Here is a 19,249-nt window from a genome sequence, read left to right on the forward strand (position 1 = left end):
GTGGCAACATGGAGTGGATGGAATTCCATGGGAGACTTACCCCTCCAGAAGCTGATGGTTCTGGCTCAGGGAGTCCTCAGTCTGGTGTGGTGGGCACAGCCTGGAATTCTGGAAGGATTGGGGGGGTGCCCCAGCCCGCAGGGCATAATCCCCCAGTGTGGTAGGGAGCCTCTAAAACAGCCCCCAGGGATCCATCTCCTGGCTTCTGTGCCCTTGTGTGACCCCTCCCCTTTCCTTCCAAGTCAAGGAGCTTGGAGACGGATCCCTCCTTCCCACTCCAACCTTCAGATGAGACTGCAGCCCTGGACAAAACTGTTTGCTGGACACTTCCTCAGTAGTCATGACTAACACCTACTCCTGCTACAGCTACTAACCTGCCCAAAGGGCCTCATGCAGCTGGGTGGTGGGCCAGGGGGAGGGCCACCAGCCCTGGAGGGAGGGACCCGGAGCTGGGGCTACTTGGAGTCCCATCTCAGGGGCACCCTGGGCATCCGCGCCTCTGTCTTCTGGGCCCCATCAGCCCTGCTTTCCTCTCTCACTGCAGCCATGGCTAAAGTGTGGCGTCACCATGCAGTTGATTGGACTAGGACAGTTCACTATGGAACAGTAACAGGCCGGAACGGTCCTATATGTCCAGCAGGGTGCTAAACTCTCTACACAGATGAGTTCACGGGCCTCCTAGCAGCCCTCTGAAAAGAGCTCTTATCTTTCCCATCCTGTAGCCAAGGAAGGAAACAGGCTTCCGGTTCACAGGAAGCATCAGAGCAGAGATTTGAACCTGGATCTGTCTCCAAAGCCCACGTTCCTCCCACTTTTCGACCACTGTGAGTGCCCCAGTGTCTCACTGACCCCCCATCTCTCAGCTGAGCCCCAGCTCACCCCACTTGACAGCCGCTCAGAGTTGTCATCTGTCCTGCTGTGGGGTTTGCTGCGCTGGTTCTGTGCGTGCTGGACCTGGGCCCTCAGACCACAGAATTGGGCCCAGGGTGGCCAGAAGAGGCCCAGCCCTGCCCCGGTGAGCAGCTCCAAATCCCACAGGAGCTGCAGGAAGGTGGGGTGCCGGGATGTGAAGTGGCACTCGCCCTGCCCTCTGCCGCACCCCCGGCCGGCCGGCCCCTACCTGCTCCTGGCCCCGCCGGCTCCGCTCCATCTGTAGCAGCACGGTGGGCAGTTCCAGGACGGAGGGGCAGGCTTGGCCCTCTTGCACCTGGGGAGGTAAGGTGGAATCAGACCCCACAGAGACCTGCCCTCTCAGAGATGGTGCCCTGTGCTCCTCACCTGCCGCAGGGCAGCCTGGAGCTGGTCTAGGCCTGCAGGGCACCGGAAGAGGTGCTGGTACAGGGCCAAGGCCTGCTTGGGGCTACAAGGGAGCCCTAGGTTCCCCAGGGTGGCTGCCTGCTCCATGGAGTTGGGGGCCTGGGAGGGTGTCCCCCCCACCCCACTCCCTGCTGCTCCTGGAGAAGAGAAGGACCAGGAGCTGGGGACAGGGGCAAGAAGGAGACAAAGGCTCCTGAGCTCAGTAACGCAGGGCCCTGACATCTGAGCCAGGCCTGAGCCTCAGCCAAGTCTCATAGAGACGCTGGCCTGACTTGGATCCAGGTTTCTTGGCCACGTGGGTGGCAGTGTCGGGTGAGGACTGTGACTCTGACAGAGAGGTGTGTGCAGGTGCTCGTTTGCAGCCCCACACGAACATCTGCTTTGTGTATACAGTTGATGCTTAAACAACACAGGGGTTTGGGGCCCCAGCCCTTGCTGCAGTCAAAAATCCATATATAACTTACAATCCTCCCTCTGTATCTGAGGATTCAACCTACTGGGGACGGTGTGGTACTGTAGTATTTACTACTGAAAAAAATTGTGAGTATAAGTGCGTCTGTGTAGTTCAACCCCATGTTGTTCAAATGTCGACTATACATGGAGTCCCGAGAGGCACAAGTAAGAGTCGTATACTGGGTAGTTGTCTCCGAGGGGCAGCAAGGGAAAAGGTTAGCCATGTCATCTTTGATCAGAAGTGTGATCAGCACAGCAAAAGCCCCCATGGCCATTGGTCCCCGCAGGCTGTGTTAGTCAACAGGACCATTACATTTCTGGACACCTAGGCATGGACCCTGCAAGTGGACAGCTTGTGCCAGGAGGGGCGGCAGAAGAGACTACACAGGCTCTTACAAACATGGGTGAAATTCTGAAAGCAGTAGGCCACAACTTCACGAATGTTGTAAAAACAACTGTTTTGCTGGCTGGCATAAATGACTTCAATACTGTCAATGACATCTACAAACAATATTTCCAGAGGAGCTTTCCTGCTTGAGCTGCTTACCAGGTTGCTGCTTTGCCCAAAGGAGATTGTGTTGAGATCAAAGCAATAGCTGTGCAAGGACCTCTCACAATAGCATGACTCTAAGTGGGCCCAGTGTTCTTTAGTCTGGAATTTTAATAATATTTTTAAACTAATAGCTTAATCTTTGTTGGAAAGTGTAAGGTTGAAATATGAAAATACCATATAATAGCATATAATAAGGGGAACTGAACATGAATTGAAGATTAATGATGAATCTAGTTACCAATATTATAAATTACACTTCTATAACACTTGTATTGCTGGGTGTGGGAAAACAGACATACCTAACTTAACTCAGAAAAATAAAAATAGAAGGAAGTAACATGTAGGAAAGATGAGTTACTAGTCCTGCGGAATAAGAATGAGCACACCTAATTCAATTAAACTCTTAATTTAATGATGTGAATTATTTTGTTATGTCAAATATGTGTTTCTGCTTTTACTTGAGTAAAATTAAAGTTTGAATGGTAGAGGTAAAGGAGAAGAAACTGGACCAAATTTTATAGAGATAATATTTTTCTAATGGAAATAAAGTAGCTTGTAGATTAAAAAAAAAACTGTATATATGAAGCTTGCGACTGCATTAGTGATGTGATATTTTATGGGGACACAACTGAGCGACTGAACTGAACTGAACTGATACCCAATACTTTGGCCACCTGATGCGGAGAGCCAACTCATTGGAAAAGACCCTGATGTTGGGAAAGACTGAAGGCAGGAGGAGAAGGGGACAACAGAAGATGAGACGGTTGGACGGCATCACCAACTCATTGGGCAGAAGTTTGAACAAACTCTGGGAGATGGTGAAGGATAGGGAAGCCTTGTGTACTGCAGTCCATAGGGTCGCGAAGAGTCAGACACGACTTAGTGACTGAACAACAACATGCCCAAACAGGCAGCAGCTCCCAACAGCTTACTGTATGCCAGGACACAAGATGCTGCCACGGACGTGTGATCCTTTCTTGAAGCAACTCTATGAAGCAACTTGTTTCATCTTCATCCCCATTTCACAGATGAGAAGATCAGGCTCTAGAGAGTAAGTTGCCCTAATTAACACAGGGCACTGTCTCCCTCATCTGGAGACACACGGCCCAAGAAACAGGCTCCAGGAAAATGTGGTCCCAAGTGTCAATTGTAACGCACTTCCCTAGCGCTTGCTCCAAACTGTCCGTGGTCATTCTGCTTATTCCCCGCAACATAGGAGATAAAGAGGGTGAGGACACAGTTTGTGTAAGTTATGACAAGGGGAGAGAAAGGGCATATGAGATGGTCTGTCATCTTCCCCTGCTGTCAGGAGTATCCTGGCCTGCCTGAGTCTTGGAACAGCTCTGTGAAAGGGGCCCCAGCAGAAGTGGGCTGAACAAGCAGGCACGGGGTCTCAGTTCAGCTGGCTCTCCCTTCAACCCTATTGGAATACTGGGGGCGCCACCAAGAGAACTGAGTCCCCCAGCCCCAATCATTTAGCTAAGGTCCCTAAAACACCAAGATCACACAGCTGATAGATGGCAGAGAGAACTCAGAGTTCTCTTCGAAAAGAGATTTTTCTTGTCAAAAGAGATTTTTTTTTTCAGACTCCAAGTTCTTTTCCCTGTAAGGATGTCTTTGAAAGTTGCACACGTGTCCCTGCCTCCATGTCCATCGGGGGTGGGTGTAGCTGCGAACACACACGGGATGCGTGTGTGGATTTATCTGGGCTTCTGAGGGTCTGTGTGTGTAGTCCATCATGGGCCTGTATGTCATCACATACACACTGTTGTCCCGTTCCTCAACCCCAGGCCTGGGGTCCCTGTGTCACCAGATCTTAGAGTGGCCCACAGGGTGCCTGAGCTCTCAATATCCCCAAAACCACGAGGAGAGGGGATGCAATGTAGGGACTGAGTCCTTTCTCCGGGCTCCTCAGCCCCTGCACGATTGTACAAGGATCCACAGAAGCCCCCGCAGAGGGGCCACAGGCTGTGCCTATGACATGTAAGCACAGGGCTGGGATGGGACTCCTGGGTCCTCCTCCTGCCCATGGCAGGGTTTCCCAGGCAGCCCAGGGTGTGGCAGGCAGGGCAGCCCAGGGATATAGGCTCAGGGAGTGTGTAAGGTCTGGGTCTGAGTCCCCACTGCTGCCACCACCCCAATTCTTGGACACTGACCTCTGGACCCCACATTGCAAACAGCGCCCCCACCACCCCAGCACCAGGAGGAAGCACACATACACACAAGGAAACCTCAGGGTGGAGCCTGAGTTTACTGTTTCCAATGCAACACAGCTGGGGTCTTTGTGGGAGCCACGCCCAGCCTCCCAGCACCCAGGCAGGGCGGGAGGTGCTCGCCAAGGGGAGACTTCATGTCCGGATGAGTCCCGGTCGGTGTTGTCCTGGCTCAGGTTGGCCCCTGGAGCTCCTGGCTGGGGTGGCGCGGAGTGCTGGGCAGCTGGTCCCCAGTGAGCAGGATGGTGGGGCAGGCCTCGGGTGAGATACAGTGGGCCTCGTGCTCCACCAGGCCCGCCGGGCACTGGCAGCCGGGGATGCAGGGCCGCACACAGTGGGCTGCCAGCTCTGCCAGGGGGACGTGCTGGTTGAAGCAGGTGCGGGGGCAGGGTGGGCCACACTCATCAAACACGAAGCCGCGGTCCAGGGGGCAGCCCACCACTGCGGATGGAGTGGAAGGAAGGGTCACCATCCAGTCCCCAGGCTCCCCCCAACCCCGTGACCCTCCCTGAACCTTTCCTGTCCAGACCTGAGCCCTCTGTGTCACCCCCTCCCCAGCTTGCACAGGGCGCTACCCCCTCACCGCAGAGTGTGGGGCCCCGCCAGGCCGGTGTCACCCCTGCCTGGCGACAGTGGCTAGCATAGGCTTCCAGGGCGTCACAGAGGCAGGCGTCAGAGGAGGAACCGGGCCCGCAAGCACAGAGGTCATACACGCAGGCGGCAAAGAAGGGGTCTGGTGGCACCACAGCATGGCAGCGGCTGAACGGGGTGGACTTCAGCACCGCACACCGGGCGTTGGCCTCACGCCTGGCACGGTACCCTGCTGCCCGGCATGGATCCACCTCACGGCCCTGGGAACAGGGCCGACCAGGTCCTGGGCCCTCTGGGACCTAGATGGGGAAGGCGGCCCTGATATGACAGCATCCACTGGCAGCTGACCTTTGTGTGTTATGTTCTTCCAAGAGCTTTGCACTAAATGTTTTGTTGTAGCCTCAAAAACTTCCTTACAAGAACAGCAAAGAAAGCATCAGCTACTTTTCCTTTGCCCCCATTTTACAGATTGGCAAATCAAGGCCCAGAGCAGTTAAGTGTCTTGTCCAAGACTTAGAGTCAGTGAATGATGAAGCAGGCCTTGGGGATTCAGTTGAGGAGATCCCTTCCAACAGGTGCCCTGCCCCACCCCCCCAGCACTGTAACAGGCAAAAAGACCCCAAACCTTCCTGAAAGCCCCAAAGCCCAACCCCTCCTTTCCTTACCAGAGGGCTGCTCTGAGACTCAGGCTCAACTGTGCCTCCCCCAACCCCTCACTTCTGTGCCACTCACCTGCCAGCTATTCCCAAACGCAGCCTCAGTGGACTGGAGCAGTTCCTCAGGGTCCTGCAGGTCATCCTGGGCAAAGCCATTGAAGTTGCCACAGAGCCCACACATGTGGCCCCGGTAGGAGCCAGGCACTCTCACCTCCACCTGGGACTGCCCATCCCACAGCACCTGTGCAGAGAGGTGGGGACTGGAGAGCAGGAGAAAGCCAAGGGCCCCAGGAAGCCCAGGGCCCGTCTCGGTGGTGTGTCAGCATGCCCCCTGCAGGAGGGGAGGAGAAAGGACAGGTGGAGTGCCTCACGGAAGGGAGGCTTGCTCGGGCCAAGGACAGGAAGGCACCTGCGGTGTCAGCCCTGGGCAAACACGGAAGAGTGAAGAGGTGAACACAGCTCCCTCAGGAGGGCACCTTCTCCCGTCATCATCCCTGAGCTAGGCTTCCCTGTGAAATGCAACCCACTTCCAGAGCTTCACTCCCTCACGGGCATTCAGGCCTTACAGAGGACAAAGCACAAATAGGGTCTGTATCCTGTTTTCGTGTGTGCTAAGTCGCTTCAGTTGTGTCTGACTTTGCGCAACCACCATGGACTATAGCCCACCAGGCTCCTCAGTCCATGGGATTCTCTAGGCCAGAATACTGGAGTGGGTTGCCGTACCCTCCTCCAGGGGATCTTCCCAACCCAGGGATCAAACCTGCGTCTTCTATGTTTCCTGCATTGGCGGGCAGGTTCTGTACCACTAGTGTCACTTGGGAAGCCCCATCCTAAGTGTAGATAAGCCATATTTTGTGTACTTACAAATGTGCTTGTGGGTGGAGGCAGGGGAGTGAATTACTCTTTGACACGGGAATTGGAATCTCTGAAACCATCTAGGAGAGGGTAGTTGACATTGCCTCCCCCTTTCCCTGCTTGAGGGATGGGAAAGCTGAGTCCCAGAGGACTGGCTTCCCTGGTGGCTTAGATGGTAAAGCATCTGTCTGCAATGTGGGAGACCTGGGTTCGATCCCTGGATCGGGAAGATCCCCTGGAGAAGGAAATGGCAACCCATTCCAGTATTCTTGCCTGGAAAATTCCACGGATGCAGGAGCCTGGTAGGCTACAGTCCATGGGATCAGAGTTGGACACGACTGAGCAACTTCAGTCACTCAGAGGACTGGCTTAAGATAATGGCCTAAGAGCCCCAGCACATCCGAGGCTGGAAACTAGGCTCAGAACTCCTTTCATCACACCTGGGGTTCTCTAGCCCTGATTCCTCTTCCCCCTAGAATCCAGCAGAACTCTCTCAGCTCCTTGGCCCCATGGCCTGGTAATACCCCTCCTACAGAACAGGCCCGAGGCGCCCCCTGCCCTGCACTGGCCCTGGACGCACCTGGAGCCCCGGGTGGGAGTGCAGCACCACCGTGCGTCCCCGAAGCTCTACATAGAACAGCGGTTCCTGCAGGAAGGGCAAGGCCACAGGGCGCCCGTCCACCTGGAGAAGAGACGTGGGAGGAGGAGTGAGGTCGGGACAGAGAAGGGGACAGCGCTGACCGACCGGCCCCCCGATCCTTGGCTCTACTGACCGTGGCCGCCCCGCCCTGCAGCAGCCGCACGGCCACGTCTCCCAGCAGCACAGCCACCTCCTGGGTCCAGGACACGCCGCTCCGGCCCCGGTCATCGTTGGTCACGTGCACGCTGCGGCGGGAGGCCCGGGTGCAGGGGTCAGCAGGGCTGGGTGTGGGAGGCGGGCAGGGAGAAAGGCAGAGGGAGCGGCGCACCTGAAGTCCCCGCCACGGCAGTCCTTGGCCAGCACGTAGCTGCAGCTGCCCTGAAAGTGCAGCAGGCGGCCGTCGAAGGTGCGGTAATGAGGGTCTCCGAAGGCCATGCAGGAAGCGGGCCGGGGCAGGCAGCGGGGACAGCAGCTGCCGGGACTCAGGGCGGGGGCCTCGTCCTGGCCTCCGCCCCGCACACGGTCAGACCCGCCGCCCTCCCGGCCGGGCCCCACGCCAAGCCTCCCGGGAAGACCGAGCCTCCCCGGCAGCCGAGGAGGTTCCCGGGCTCCCGAGCTCCTGCTGGAGGAGGTCAGGACGCCACCTCGTGGCCATGTCAGACACTGCACGACCCGGGCGAACCTGGTCTCCTACTTCCCCGGTGCTCCAGGTGGGCCGTGCCACGTGCCCACCCATCCCACCGCCCCAGACTCTGGCACTCACGGGCCCACAGGAGAGCGGCGGGCAGCGCTGGCTCTGGCAGCGCACGGTGCCTGCCACGCAGGAGCAGTTGGTGCAGGCGTCCACGTCCCAGCGCTCTCCGGAGGCCACCTGCCGGCCCTGGTGCGCGCACGACGGGGCGGGGGCTGAGGGGACGGGAAGGGGCGAGACAGATGCCAGTCCCTCACGTTGGGTCTCGCTCCGTGCCCCCGACCCCCAGCCCCATGGCCCTGGCCCGCACCTTGGCACCTCTCACAGCACCTGCCAGCCTCCCGCACCTTCGACCAGCCGCGCGGGCAGGTGAGCGCCTGGCACTCCTCCAGGCGGCACTCCACGTGGCCCCGCTGAGGACAGACGTCATTGCTCTAGGGACTTCCGGTAGGGTTTGGAGTCCCTGGCCTCACGCTTCTGCATCAAGGACTGGGCAAGCAACCCTTCTCCCACAAGGGCACCCACTGCATGATCAAGTAGGGGGTGAAATCACCTTTAGCTGCTTGCCCTCACACAGGGGTACCTCTGCCCTCTCACCCAGAGGGGGCGCCTTTTTCTAATTACCTCAAAGACCCCATATTCTCTGGTCCAGTGTCCTGAGGCCCTTCACTTTACCGTCTGTAAGATCCTCCACCCCACCCCCTCCCCCAGCTCACATGGCAGGTGCAAGAGACGCAGGCGTTGCTGGGGTCCCGCCAGCTCTCTCCATTGGCCACTGTCCGGCCCTCAGCCTCCACCACACATTCTGAGGACAAAGAAATGGGGACGGGGAAGCACTGTCATTCTGGCTGCATGAGCTCACTCTGAAGGCCCAGGGCAGGGCGGTGCCCCCCCCCCAATCTAATTAGTACCCTGAGGGTGTTAATTTCCTCAACCAGCAGCACCATGGCTGACTAAATGGCAGACCTTATGCCAGTGCCCAGGATATCCAGAGTGTCCCGGAAACTGAAAGAGCCAGAGGCTGGAACTTTCCTCTGGTCTGGCTGCCAGCTCAGCAGTGCGATGCCCTGCTAAGTGGGCCTGGGGTCCCTGAGCCCCCTGACAAGCCTCTGGCCAGCCCTCGAGAATCCAGGCTCCATTCCCTGCCTCCCTCCACCTCACGGGTCCCTCCTCTAATGAACAGCCCTCCATCTCTATAAAAGAACAAAGCCTGCATTCGGAGTGCACACCCCAGGTTGCCCGCTTGGCCCATAGAGGCCACGCCTCCTGTCTCCCTCCCGGCTCATGTCCTGAGGATGCAGAACAAAATTGGGCACGAACCCTGGCACACAGGGCAGCAGCTCCCAGGGGGTATGTAGTGTTCAGGCAGGGGACAGCTGAGCTCAGGACAGGCCCGGTGAATGCAGAGCCAAGTCAGGTCCTGTGGAAGGGCATGGGAACAGCACAGGAGGAAACTGCAGGGAAGGCACAGGGCCTAGGTGGAATGCGACATTCAGGATAAACGGGCGAACGTTGTTGGGGTGATTGGGAAGCCTGGAGGTGCTAAACAGAGGAGCCACAGCTACAGAGCAGGAAAAAGAGGGGGCTGGAGGGGTCCCCAAGGAAAGAGGGCTCACCTGGCACTGGCAGGTGTAGCAGGGGTCTGGTGGGGTCAACTCAGACCCCAGCAGGTGCTCTGTGCAGTGGCTCAGCGCCTCTGAGAAGACAAAAATGCAGTGTGGGAGATGCTGGGGGAGCAGGGACGAAAGCCCCATTGACCGCCTGCCCCCTTACTGTGCCCCAGGATTTCTTGAGCCCAGGATATACTTATAGCCCTGACACCTTCAATCCAGGGAAGATAAATCCTTTTTCCTTTTGTTTCAGCCAAGAAAAGTTTGGACTTTTGACAAGGAACCCTGCTAGGACGGGGGGCCTGGAAATGGACAAAGTGTGGCTTCCTCAGCCTGAGGTCACTAAGGACCATAGGGCTGCCTGGCCTACCCCTCCCACTTCTGTTCATTTTGTCTGGAAGGAAGCACAATGAGCCAGGTACACCTGTTCCAATCCTGGCTCCAGCACTCAGAGCCTGTGCCATTTTTGGCAAGTTAATCAATTTCTCTGAACTTCAGTTTCTTCATCTGTAAAATTCCTCATCACTGGGTAACTGTGAGAATTAAATGTGAAACTTTATTAAAAGCACCAAGTACAGTGTGTTGCATACAGTAGGTGCTTAATAAGAATGGAAATAGTGACGGACTTTAAATTTTCTTAGGTTCCAAAATCACTGCAGATGGTGACTGCAGCCATGAAATTAAAAGATGCTTGCTCCTTGGAAGAAAAGCTATGACAAACCTAGACAGCATATTAAAAAGCAGAGATATTACTTTGCCAACAAAGGTCTATCTAGTCAAAGCTATGTTTTTTCCAGTAGTCATGTGTGGATGCAAGAGTTGGACTATAAAGAAGGCTGAGCACCTTAAAGGCTGATGCTCTTGAACTGTGGTGTTGGAGAAGACTCTTGAGAGTCCCTTGGACTGCAAGGAGATCCAACCAGTCCATCCTCAAGGAGATCAGTCCTGGGTGTTCATTGGAAGGACTGATGCTGAAACTGAACCTCCAATACTTTGGCCACCTGATCTGAAGAGCTGACTCATTGATAAAGACCCTGATGCCGGGAAAGATTGAAGGCAGGAGGAGAAGGGGATGACAGAGAACGAGATAGTTGGTTGGTATCACTGACTCAGTGGGCATGAGTTTGAGTAAGCTCTGGGAAATGGTGAAGGACAGGGAAGCCTGGCGTGCTGCAGTCCATGGGGTCGCAAATAGTCAGACTTGACTGAGTGAACAACAGCAGCAGTATGTGGCATACAGTAGGTGCTTAATGAAAAAGTGAAAGTGAAAATGAAGTCGCTCAGTTGTGTCCGACTCTTTGCGAACCCATGGCCTGTAGCCTACCAGGCTTCTTGGTCCATGGGATTTTCCAGGCAAGAATACTGGAGTGGGTTACCATTTCCTTCTCCAGGAGATCTTCCCGACCCAGGGATTGAACCCGCATCTCCAGCGTTGTAGGCAGACGTTTTACCATCTGAGCCACCTGGGAAGTAGGTGCTTAATAAGTATTATTATTTTTCTCTCCCCCTGCAGCACATTCTAGCAGGTGTTGGTTGGTAAGGATAGCTCTCCCCATCTCTGTAGCTGGACCACTCAGTGCCCCGCTGGTCCTAAGATCCCTGTGCTCAACAAGCCAGCAGCCTGCACAACTGCAACCCTGTAGCACCACCTGCTGGACAAGAGGCAGCAGGCTTCAGTTCAGTTCAGTTCAGTCGCTCAGTCGTGTCCGACTCTTTGTGACCCCATGGACTGCAGCACACCAGGCCTCCCTGTCTATCACCAACTCCCACAGCTTGCTCAAACTCATGTCCATCGAGTCTGTGATGCCATCCAACCATCTTATCCTCTGTCGTCCCCTTCTCCTGCCTTCAGTCTTTCCCAGCATTAGTGTCTTTTCCAATGAGTCGGTTCTTTGAATTAGGTGGCCAAAATATTGGAGCTTCAGCTTCAGCTTCTTCCTTCATTCAGTCCTTCCAATGAATATTCAGGATTGATTTCCTTTAGGATTGACTGGTTGGATCTCCTTGCAGTCCAAGGGACTCTCAAGAGTCTTCTCCAACACTACAGTTCAAAAGCATCAATTCTTCGGTGCTCAGCTTTATAGTCCAACTCTTGCATCCACACATGACTACTGGAAAAACCATAACTTTGACTAGATGGACCTTTGTTGGCAAAATAATGTCTCTGATTTTAAATATGTTATCTAGGTTTGTCATAGCTTTTCTTCCAAGGAGCAAGCGTCTTTTAATTTCATGGCTGCAGTTACCATCTGTAGTGATTTGGGAACCCAAGAAAATAAAATCTGTCATTATTTCCATTGTTTTCCCATCTATATGCCATGAATTGATGGGATCAGATGCCACGATCTTAGTTTTCTGAATGTTGAGTTTTAAGCCAACTTTTTCACTCTCCTCTTTCACTGCCATCAAGAGGCTCTTTAGTTCCTCTTCACTTTCTGCCATAAGGGTGGTGTCACCTGTGTTTCCCCTTAGGGCCGTACAGGTCTCACTGGCTAGGGTGTGGGCTTCTAGAACAACCCAATGGACTCAGGAAGGGGCTGGGACTGTGGAGGAGAGCTGGCTGGCCCTTCTGGTGTCACTCTGGGGGATGGCAGCCCTGCCCTCTTGACCCCCGCCCCCAGTCCGGGGACTCACCGGCACAGGTAGGGCAGCACTGCTGGGGCCCTGGGGTCAGGAGCTGGCTGGCGGGGCAGCCCACCAGGCGGGGGCACTGCCGCCGGTGACAGCGCAGGCTGGGTGTCCCCTCAGGCTGCAGCTGAACGAGAGAGCAGAGGGTGGGATCCGGGCCACGGAAGCCAAGAGCCGCCCCCTTTCCCCTGGACTCCAAGCACCTCTTGTCTGCCTTGTGCAGGTCAGACTCCGGTCTAAAGAGAGATTCAACCTCTCCCCAGACTTGCCCCTCATCCCCCGTCCCAGTCCTCAGAGATGGCCTATGGGGTGCCTGCTCCTGTAGTCACTTGGGCGTGAGCCTTTGTGTGACCTTTGAGCCTTCTGCAAGCTCAAGGCATCTTCCCTCCCCACTGCCTAGTCTCCCGACCCATGACATCATCTGCCTGCTCAAAACCCTTCCATTGGCTCACTGTTCTTTCAAACAGACTTTCCCTGACAGGGCCCCTGACCACTTCCCAGGTGCCTCCCCCCAGATTTCTACCCACAGCACCCTCCAGTCCAGCTGGGCGGGCCTGTGCACTGCCTGCCCCACAACCCCAGACTTCCTGGCCCTGTTGGCTCCTCCCCTGAAGCCCCTGCCTCACTCCCTGGCCTCAGGGACACACGCCTGTCCCTGACCCCACAGTGCCTGCTCCCCACAGTGCCCAGGCTGCCCCTCCACGGTGCCCTCCCCTACCTCACAGACGCAGACTTCGCAGGGGTCTGTCCCGGGCTGGAAGCTCTCTCCCGGCTCATACTTCCGACCCTCATGCTCACAGTCTTGTTGGAGGGTGAAGGTTAGGGGGGTGGGGAGGGGAGGAGGGGTGCGGGTGGGGTGGGGTAAGAGTAGAATAGAACCAGGGAACTTTCAGACTGGCTGCCATGCCAGGGGTGGGGTTCTCTGCCCCCTGGACCCCCACCCTCAACCTCAGAGATTGGAGTGTGTATAAGAACGGGGGCCACCTAGCCCAGGGCAATGGCAGGGAGATGCTGACTGGCTCTGCCTCCTTGCCACCCCTGTCTCACCCCTCCCCAGGCATCGAGGGCATACCAGAGCATCGAGGGCAGCAGTCACTGGGCCCCTGGTGGGGCTGGGCACAGGAGGTGACACACTGGATGCGGTCGCAGGTGATGACACCCTCATGGCACATGCAGGAGGAGCAGGGGCTGTCAGGGGGCTTCCAGCTACTGCCTTCGGGGTGCTCCTCCCCATGAAACAGGCAGCCTGTGTCCAAGGTGGGCAGGGGTGAGCTCTGAGTCTGCATGTCTGCCCCGACCCTCTGCCCCACCCTGCGTAGTCAGTAGGGCATGTGGGTAACCAGGAGGGGCTTCTTCAGGGCTGGAGTAGGAAGATGGGACAGAACCCCTGTGTGTGATGGAGGGGAAAGACACTGGGTCGGGGTCAGAACACCCAGGTTCTAATCCTGTTCCTGCTTGCTTGCTAGACCCTGAGCCAGACGGCAAGCACTGTCCGCCACAGCCCAGCACCAGCAGCAGTACCGGGCCTGCGGTAGGAGGGTAATACATACACGTGGCACTAGCGGTAAAGAGCCTGCCTGCCAACGCGGGAGACACAAGAGACACGGCTTGGATTCCTGGGTCTGGAAGGTCTCTCAGAGGAGGAAAGGACAACCCACTCCAGTATCTTTGCCTGGAGAATCCCATGGCCAGAGGAGCCTCGCAGGCTATAATCCATGGGGTTGCAGAGAGTCGGGCAGGACTGAAGCAACTTAGCAGGCATGCACGGGATGAATGAAAGGTTCCATCACTAGCCATGTGCCCAAGGTAACTCCATCTCTCCAACCCTCAATTTCCTTACCCATTAAATGGAGATTTCTTCTGTCCTGCCTACCTCCCAGGCTAAGGAGACACTCATGGTTCTTATACCAGTTGGGGCACTGTATGGGGTGAGGGTCTTCTTAATAGGCTAAAAAAGACTCCTATTCTAGAACCAGGCAGCCTAGATACAAATCTTGACTCTGCCACCTATTGGCTAAGTGACCACAGGTAAGTTATGTTAACTCTCTGTACCTCAGTTTTCTAACCTGTAAAATGGGAATAATTAATCATAATACCTACCTGATGAGATGTTATGTATAAGGTGCCTAGCTCAGGGTCTGGCACATGGTATATACTCAATAAATGTTAGCTATCATGATTACCAGTATGAACCACAGCCTTTGACTGTGTGGATCACAAAAAACTATGGAAAATTCTTAAAGAGATAGGAATACCAGACCACCTGACCTGCCTCCTGAGAAATCTGTATGCAGGTCGAGAAGCAACAGTTAGAACTGGACGTGGAACAACAAACTAGTTCCAAATTGGGAAAGGAGTACATCAAGGCTGTATATTTTCACCCTGCTTATTTAACTTGTATGCAGAGTACATCATGAGAAATGCTGGACTGGATGAAGCATAAGCTGGAATCAAGATTCCTGGGAGAAATATCAACAACCTCAGATATGTAGATGACACCACACTTACGGCAGAAAGTGAAGAAGAACTTAAGAGCCTCTTGATGAAAGTGAAAGAGGAGAGTGAAAAAGTTGGCTTAAAATTCAACATTCAGAAAACTAAGATCACGGCATCTGATTCCATCATTTCATGGCAACTAGATGGGGAAACAATGGAAACAGTAACAGCCTGGAAATCAGTCCTGAATATTCATTGGAAGGACTGATGCTGAAGCTGAAACTCCAATACTTTGGCCACCTCATGCAACGAACTGACTCATTGGAAAAGACCCTGATGCTGGAAAAGGTTGAAGGCAGGAGGAGAAGGGGATGGCAGAGGATGAGATGGTTGGATGGCATCACTGACTCAGTGGACGTGAGTCTGAGTAAACTCTGGGAGTTGGTGATGGACAGGAAGGCCTGGTGTGTTGCAGTTCATGGGGTCTCAAAGAGTCGGACACGACTGAGTGACTGGACTGAACTGAACCGAACCAATATGAATGGGGTGTGGTTAGGAACAGGATAGCTTTGAGGAGATTCCAGTAAGAGTCTAGAAGGAGAAATGGGCTGAGCAGGCCAGGGGCAGGAACAGGAAGGAAGAGATGAAGGTGGGCATGGTGAGAGCTCAAGTCCTGAGGTGTGGGCAGGCCAGAAGGGTGGACAGGGAGATGGGAAGGCTGGAGGAGAGCTGAGGGGAGGGCGGTGGGGCAGATGGAAGGACACGGGACCCAGACCCAGCAACGGAAACAGGGGGGCAGCCCCACCAGCCCGGCGCACCTCTGCAGCGAGGACAGCAGCTCCCCTGCTCCGTGACCTGGAGCGGGCAGGACAGGGGCCGGCAGCGCTGCCGCACACAGCTGACCTGGCCAGCCTGCGGGAGAGGCAGGCTCAGTGGCTTGCTCCCCCCGCCCCCAGCCCCTCCCCACCTCCCTGCCACACCTCACAGCGACAGCTCGCGCAGCTGCCTGCGGGCCCCTCGAACTCCTCCCCGTCCTGGTACTCCTGGCCCTGAGAGAGGCAGCCTGTGGGCGACACGTGTCCAGGGTGAGGGTGCGGGCCCAGCCACCTTGCCCCGTCCCACCTCAGGCCTGGCACAGAGGGAGGGAGGAGGGGCAGAGAAGCGCTTGGGGGCAGGCGAGCGCTCACTGTGGCAAACGGGGCAGAAGCAGGGTCCTGAAGAGGGGCGAGGGCAGAGAGCCGGAGGACACGGCTTCTTCCGGCAGCGCATGGAGCCTTCCTGGGGGAGAGAGGTCGCCCGGCCATGCCCTGACTCCCGTGCCATCACACCCTCAAACAGGGCTGCACACGGCCCCGCCGTGGGGGTACCCATACTGACCCCTCCCCCGCCCCGGGACACCTGAACCCAATCCTGCTCCCAGTGGATGTCACAGGCAGAGTGCAGCCCGGAAGGAGGAACAACCTTCTTTCTGGCCAGAGAGGAGGATCAAGGGATGAAGGGTGCCCAAGCCCCCAGAGGGCCACCTCACCTGGCAGGTGCAGAGCGAGCAGGCAGGGTCTAATGGGTCAGGCAGGGTCTCTCCAGGGGCGGCAGTGACCCCATGATAGAGGCATCCTGGCGGAAAAGGGAATGCAGTGGAAGGCGCTGCAATCGGTGGAGCCTTCCACCCACCCCCCACTCCACACACACACACCGGGCCACACACCACATCCGGGCCTGGGGTCCTCTACCAAAGCTTAGCTAACAGTCCGAAAGGGAGAGGTGAGTGGCTGGGAAGGGGAGAGACTTGTGTGCGTGAAGCAGGGGAGGACTGAGAGTGAGATCACAGACCACAGGCCAGGGTAGGAGGAGGATGTGAGGGAGGGGCACCTGGAAATGAAGGTGAGAGGTGGGCTGGGCTCGGGAGGCTGGACGAAGGAAGCCAGGAGGGAGGGAAGGTGCTGGGCGTGCTGGGCGACTCAAGGGCCGTGGGAACCACTGAACGGTTTCGAGCCTCGTGACATGTTTGAGGGAGGCAGGATGGCAACCAGAGGCCGTGAAGGTCTGGCCACACAGCCCTTCTGCACATTTGGTGAGTACGACAGTCAGCGTGAGGTGACAGCAGAGACCCAGAGGAGGCTGAGTATGGGGTGAGGAACCCGAGGAGAATCCAGGGTGTGGGCTTGCTGTGAGGCTGTCTCAGGGGAGGGTGACAGTGACCAGACCCACTGACAGGGGCAGTGGGAGGGCAGGTCTACCCTGGCAGGTCGGGCAGCAGTGCCCAGCTCGGGTGAGCGGGTGGCTGCAGCCCAGGGGCTCACAGGGCCGGCGGCCACAGGTCACGAAGCCTCCGAGGCAGGTACACAGGTTGCAGGGCTCACGGGGATCCGGGAACTCCTGGCCACTCAGGTAGGACTCCCCCAGATACTCACAGCCTTCAAGAGAGGACAGGGAGGCCAAGGTGGAGGAGCGGAAATCAGAGAGGAGACCAGTCATCTGGCTCTGAGCTTGGACCTGGCCTGAGCTCAAGGGCTCAAAGACCTGGGGGCAAAGGGTGGGCTCAGTCCTGGCAGTGGGGGGTGGGCGGTGCGCAGGGGGATGGATGGACTGGCCAAAGGACAGACTTTCTTCCCTTTGGTCTGCAGAGAAGCCCCCTGTCCAGTCTATAGGGAAAATCCACCTAGAATTTAGTCTGGGGCTTTTTTTCTTATAATAAAAAATATCTTTGACCCACACCAGGGCAGTGAATTGGATGGCATCACTGACTCGATGGACATGAGTTTAAGAAAGCTCCAGGAGTTGGTGATGGACAGGCAAGTCTGGCGTGCTGCAGTCCATGGGGTTACAAAGAGTTGGACATGACTGAGTAACTGAACTGAGGGCAGTAAAGGGGCTTCCCTCATGGCTCAGATGGTAAAGAATCTGCCTGCAATTGCAGGAGACCTGGGTTGATCTCTGTGTTGGGAAGATCTCCTGGAGAAGGAAATGGCAGCCCACTCCAGTATTCTTGCCTGGAAAATCCCATGGACAGAGGAGCCTGGCAGGCTACAATCCATGGGGTCACAAAGAGTCGGACACGACTGAAGCAACTTAGCATGCACACTGGGCAGTAAAGAAGACTTTGACCCCGTCCTCCCAGCCCACCCCCCAGTCCCTGCCCCTCACCATCACAGGTAGGGCAGCAGTCACCCCGGGCAGGGAACAGGCACTGGGCAGGTGCACAGACCCTGGGCTCACAGCTGACACTGCCCTCCCAGCAGAGGCAGATGTGACACCTGGCAGTGGGCGAAGGGAAGCGCTCCCCGCTGGTGAACTCCTTCCCCTGGTACAGGCAGCCTGGGGGGGGTGGGCGGTGGGCAGGTGAGAGGCTGGGGGCTCATGGAGTACCAGGAGCATTACCAGGGCATGCTGCCCTCCCAGCCCTAAAGGCCAAGCCATCCCGGAGACCACCCCCCATTCTGCCAGGCCCTGTGGATCAGGTGGGCACTGTTTCCCCATTTTCTTAGTGAGAACACCAATGTGGGAAGGGCAGGCCAGGAGAAAGTGGGGAGAGGAGGTGGCACCCTCCTGAAGATAAAGAGGGGTGTGGAGGAAGAGGGGCACCAAGAAGGCAAGGGGTGGAGTTGGAAGAAGTGGGGACAGGACAGGGAGGGGGATAGCCAGGGCATTACCGTCACAGGAGGGGCAGCAGGGCCCCTGGCGCGGGTGGGTGCAGGGCACAGGCGGGCAGGGCAGTCTCTGGCAGGACACCGAGCCGTCCAGGCAGAGGCAGCAGCGGCAGGGGTCGTCGGGCGGGGAGAAGTGCTCCTGGTGGCGGGCGGGGACCAAGGCCCCCGGCCGAGGGCAGCCCGAGGGGGCGGCTGCAGGGGAGCGCCTCCATCAGCAGGGCTGGGGACAAGCTGCGGAAGGGATCCACCCTGGAGAGGCGGCGAGGGGCGCAGCGCCTACCTGGGCACCGTGGGCAGCACTCTCTGGGCAGAAGGACCGGCTCTGGGCAGGGCAAGGGTGGGCAGCGGCGCGCCAGGCACTTTACGGTGCCTCCCTGCAGGTGGACCAGGCCAGGGCCAGTTAGCGTAGGAGGTGGAGGACACCCCACGCCTTCCCACCCTGATCTTGGCTGACCTCGCCTGGTCTCCCCAATCCCCGCCCTCCCTCCCCGACTCCTCCTCCCATCCAGACTCACCAGACAGTGACACAGACGGCAGGGGTCAGAGGGGTGGGGGAAGTCGGCCCCACTGGGGTACTCTTTCCCACCAAAGGCACAACCTGGAGGAGAGGGCAGCTAGAGGCCCAGGACAGGCCCTCCTCCCCCAAGGGCACGCTGCCTTCTCCAGCCCTAAAGGCCAAGCAATCCCGGAAACCACCCCCTATTCTGCTCGCCTCACCATTGCAGTTCTGGCAACAGACACCAGGCAGAGGGTGGGTACAGGAGGTCCGGGGGCAGACCCGGGGTTGGCAGTGGGCATGGCCTTCCCGGCACTGGCATTCCTGGCAGGGATCTCGGGGATGCGAGAAGCGTTCACCATCCAAAAACACCTGTTTCTCCAGGACGCAGTCTGCACAGTGGGGTCAGGGGTGGGCAGGATGGGGGCACAGAGACAGCGCAAGGAGCAGGCTGACAGCCGCT

General features: G+C 56.9%; 1 protein-coding gene and 1 pseudogene across 3 annotated transcripts in view; one reads left to right on the forward strand and one right to left on the reverse strand.

Moving 5' to 3' along the window:
- KCP (kielin cysteine rich BMP regulator) overlaps window positions 1-19,249 on the reverse strand; it is a 41,606-nt gene that overhangs the window by 5,137 nt on the left and 17,220 nt on the right. For 2 of the 3 annotated variants that reach the window (XM_042248801.2, XM_027968789.3), the window contains 24 exons: window positions 19,008-19,178; window positions 18,806-18,888; window positions 18,571-18,664; window positions 18,294-18,482; window positions 17,788-17,958; window positions 16,881-17,057; window positions 16,172-16,257; window positions 15,831-15,921; window positions 15,624-15,706; window positions 15,462-15,555; window positions 13,280-13,453; window positions 12,926-13,008; window positions 12,214-12,334; window positions 9,586-9,665; window positions 9,290-9,389; window positions 8,686-8,774; window positions 8,280-8,382; window positions 8,042-8,184; window positions 7,607-7,779; window positions 7,412-7,523; window positions 7,219-7,320; window positions 5,860-6,024; window positions 5,120-5,426; window positions 4,556-4,977 (listed from right to left, as the gene is read on the reverse strand). In XM_042248801.2, coding sequence (XP_042104735.1) covers window positions 4,709-4,977; window positions 5,120-5,426; window positions 5,860-6,024; window positions 7,219-7,320; window positions 7,412-7,523; window positions 7,607-7,779; window positions 8,042-8,184; window positions 8,280-8,382; window positions 8,686-8,774; window positions 9,290-9,389; window positions 9,586-9,665; window positions 12,214-12,334; window positions 12,926-13,008; window positions 13,280-13,453; window positions 15,462-15,555; window positions 15,624-15,706; window positions 15,831-15,921; window positions 16,172-16,257; window positions 16,881-17,057; window positions 17,788-17,958; window positions 18,294-18,482; window positions 18,571-18,664; window positions 18,806-18,888; window positions 19,008-19,178 — 3,260 coding nt within the window. In that variant the 3' untranslated portion in view covers window positions 4,556-4,708. Of the gene's footprint in view, window positions 1-40; window positions 109-879; window positions 1,042-1,120; window positions 1,208-4,555; window positions 4,978-5,119; window positions 5,427-5,859; window positions 6,025-7,218; window positions 7,321-7,411; window positions 7,524-7,606; window positions 7,780-8,041; window positions 8,185-8,279; window positions 8,383-8,685; window positions 8,775-9,289; window positions 9,390-9,585; window positions 9,666-12,213; window positions 12,335-12,925; window positions 13,009-13,279; window positions 13,454-15,461; window positions 15,556-15,623; window positions 15,707-15,830; window positions 15,922-16,171; window positions 16,258-16,880; window positions 17,058-17,787; window positions 17,959-18,293; window positions 18,483-18,570; window positions 18,665-18,805; window positions 18,889-19,007; window positions 19,179-19,249 lie in introns of those variants that run through there. The other variant, XM_042248800.2, reaches the window with a different exon arrangement.
- LOC114114441 (2-iminobutanoate/2-iminopropanoate deaminase-like) lies at window positions 1,952-2,395 on the forward strand (annotated as a pseudogene).

Source organism: Ovis aries, chromosome 4 (assembly GCF_016772045.2).
Source record: "Ovis aries strain OAR_USU_Benz2616 breed Rambouillet chromosome 4, ARS-UI_Ramb_v3.0, whole genome shotgun sequence".
In the NCBI taxonomy this organism is placed as follows: domain Eukaryota; kingdom Metazoa; phylum Chordata; class Mammalia; order Artiodactyla; family Bovidae; genus Ovis; species Ovis aries.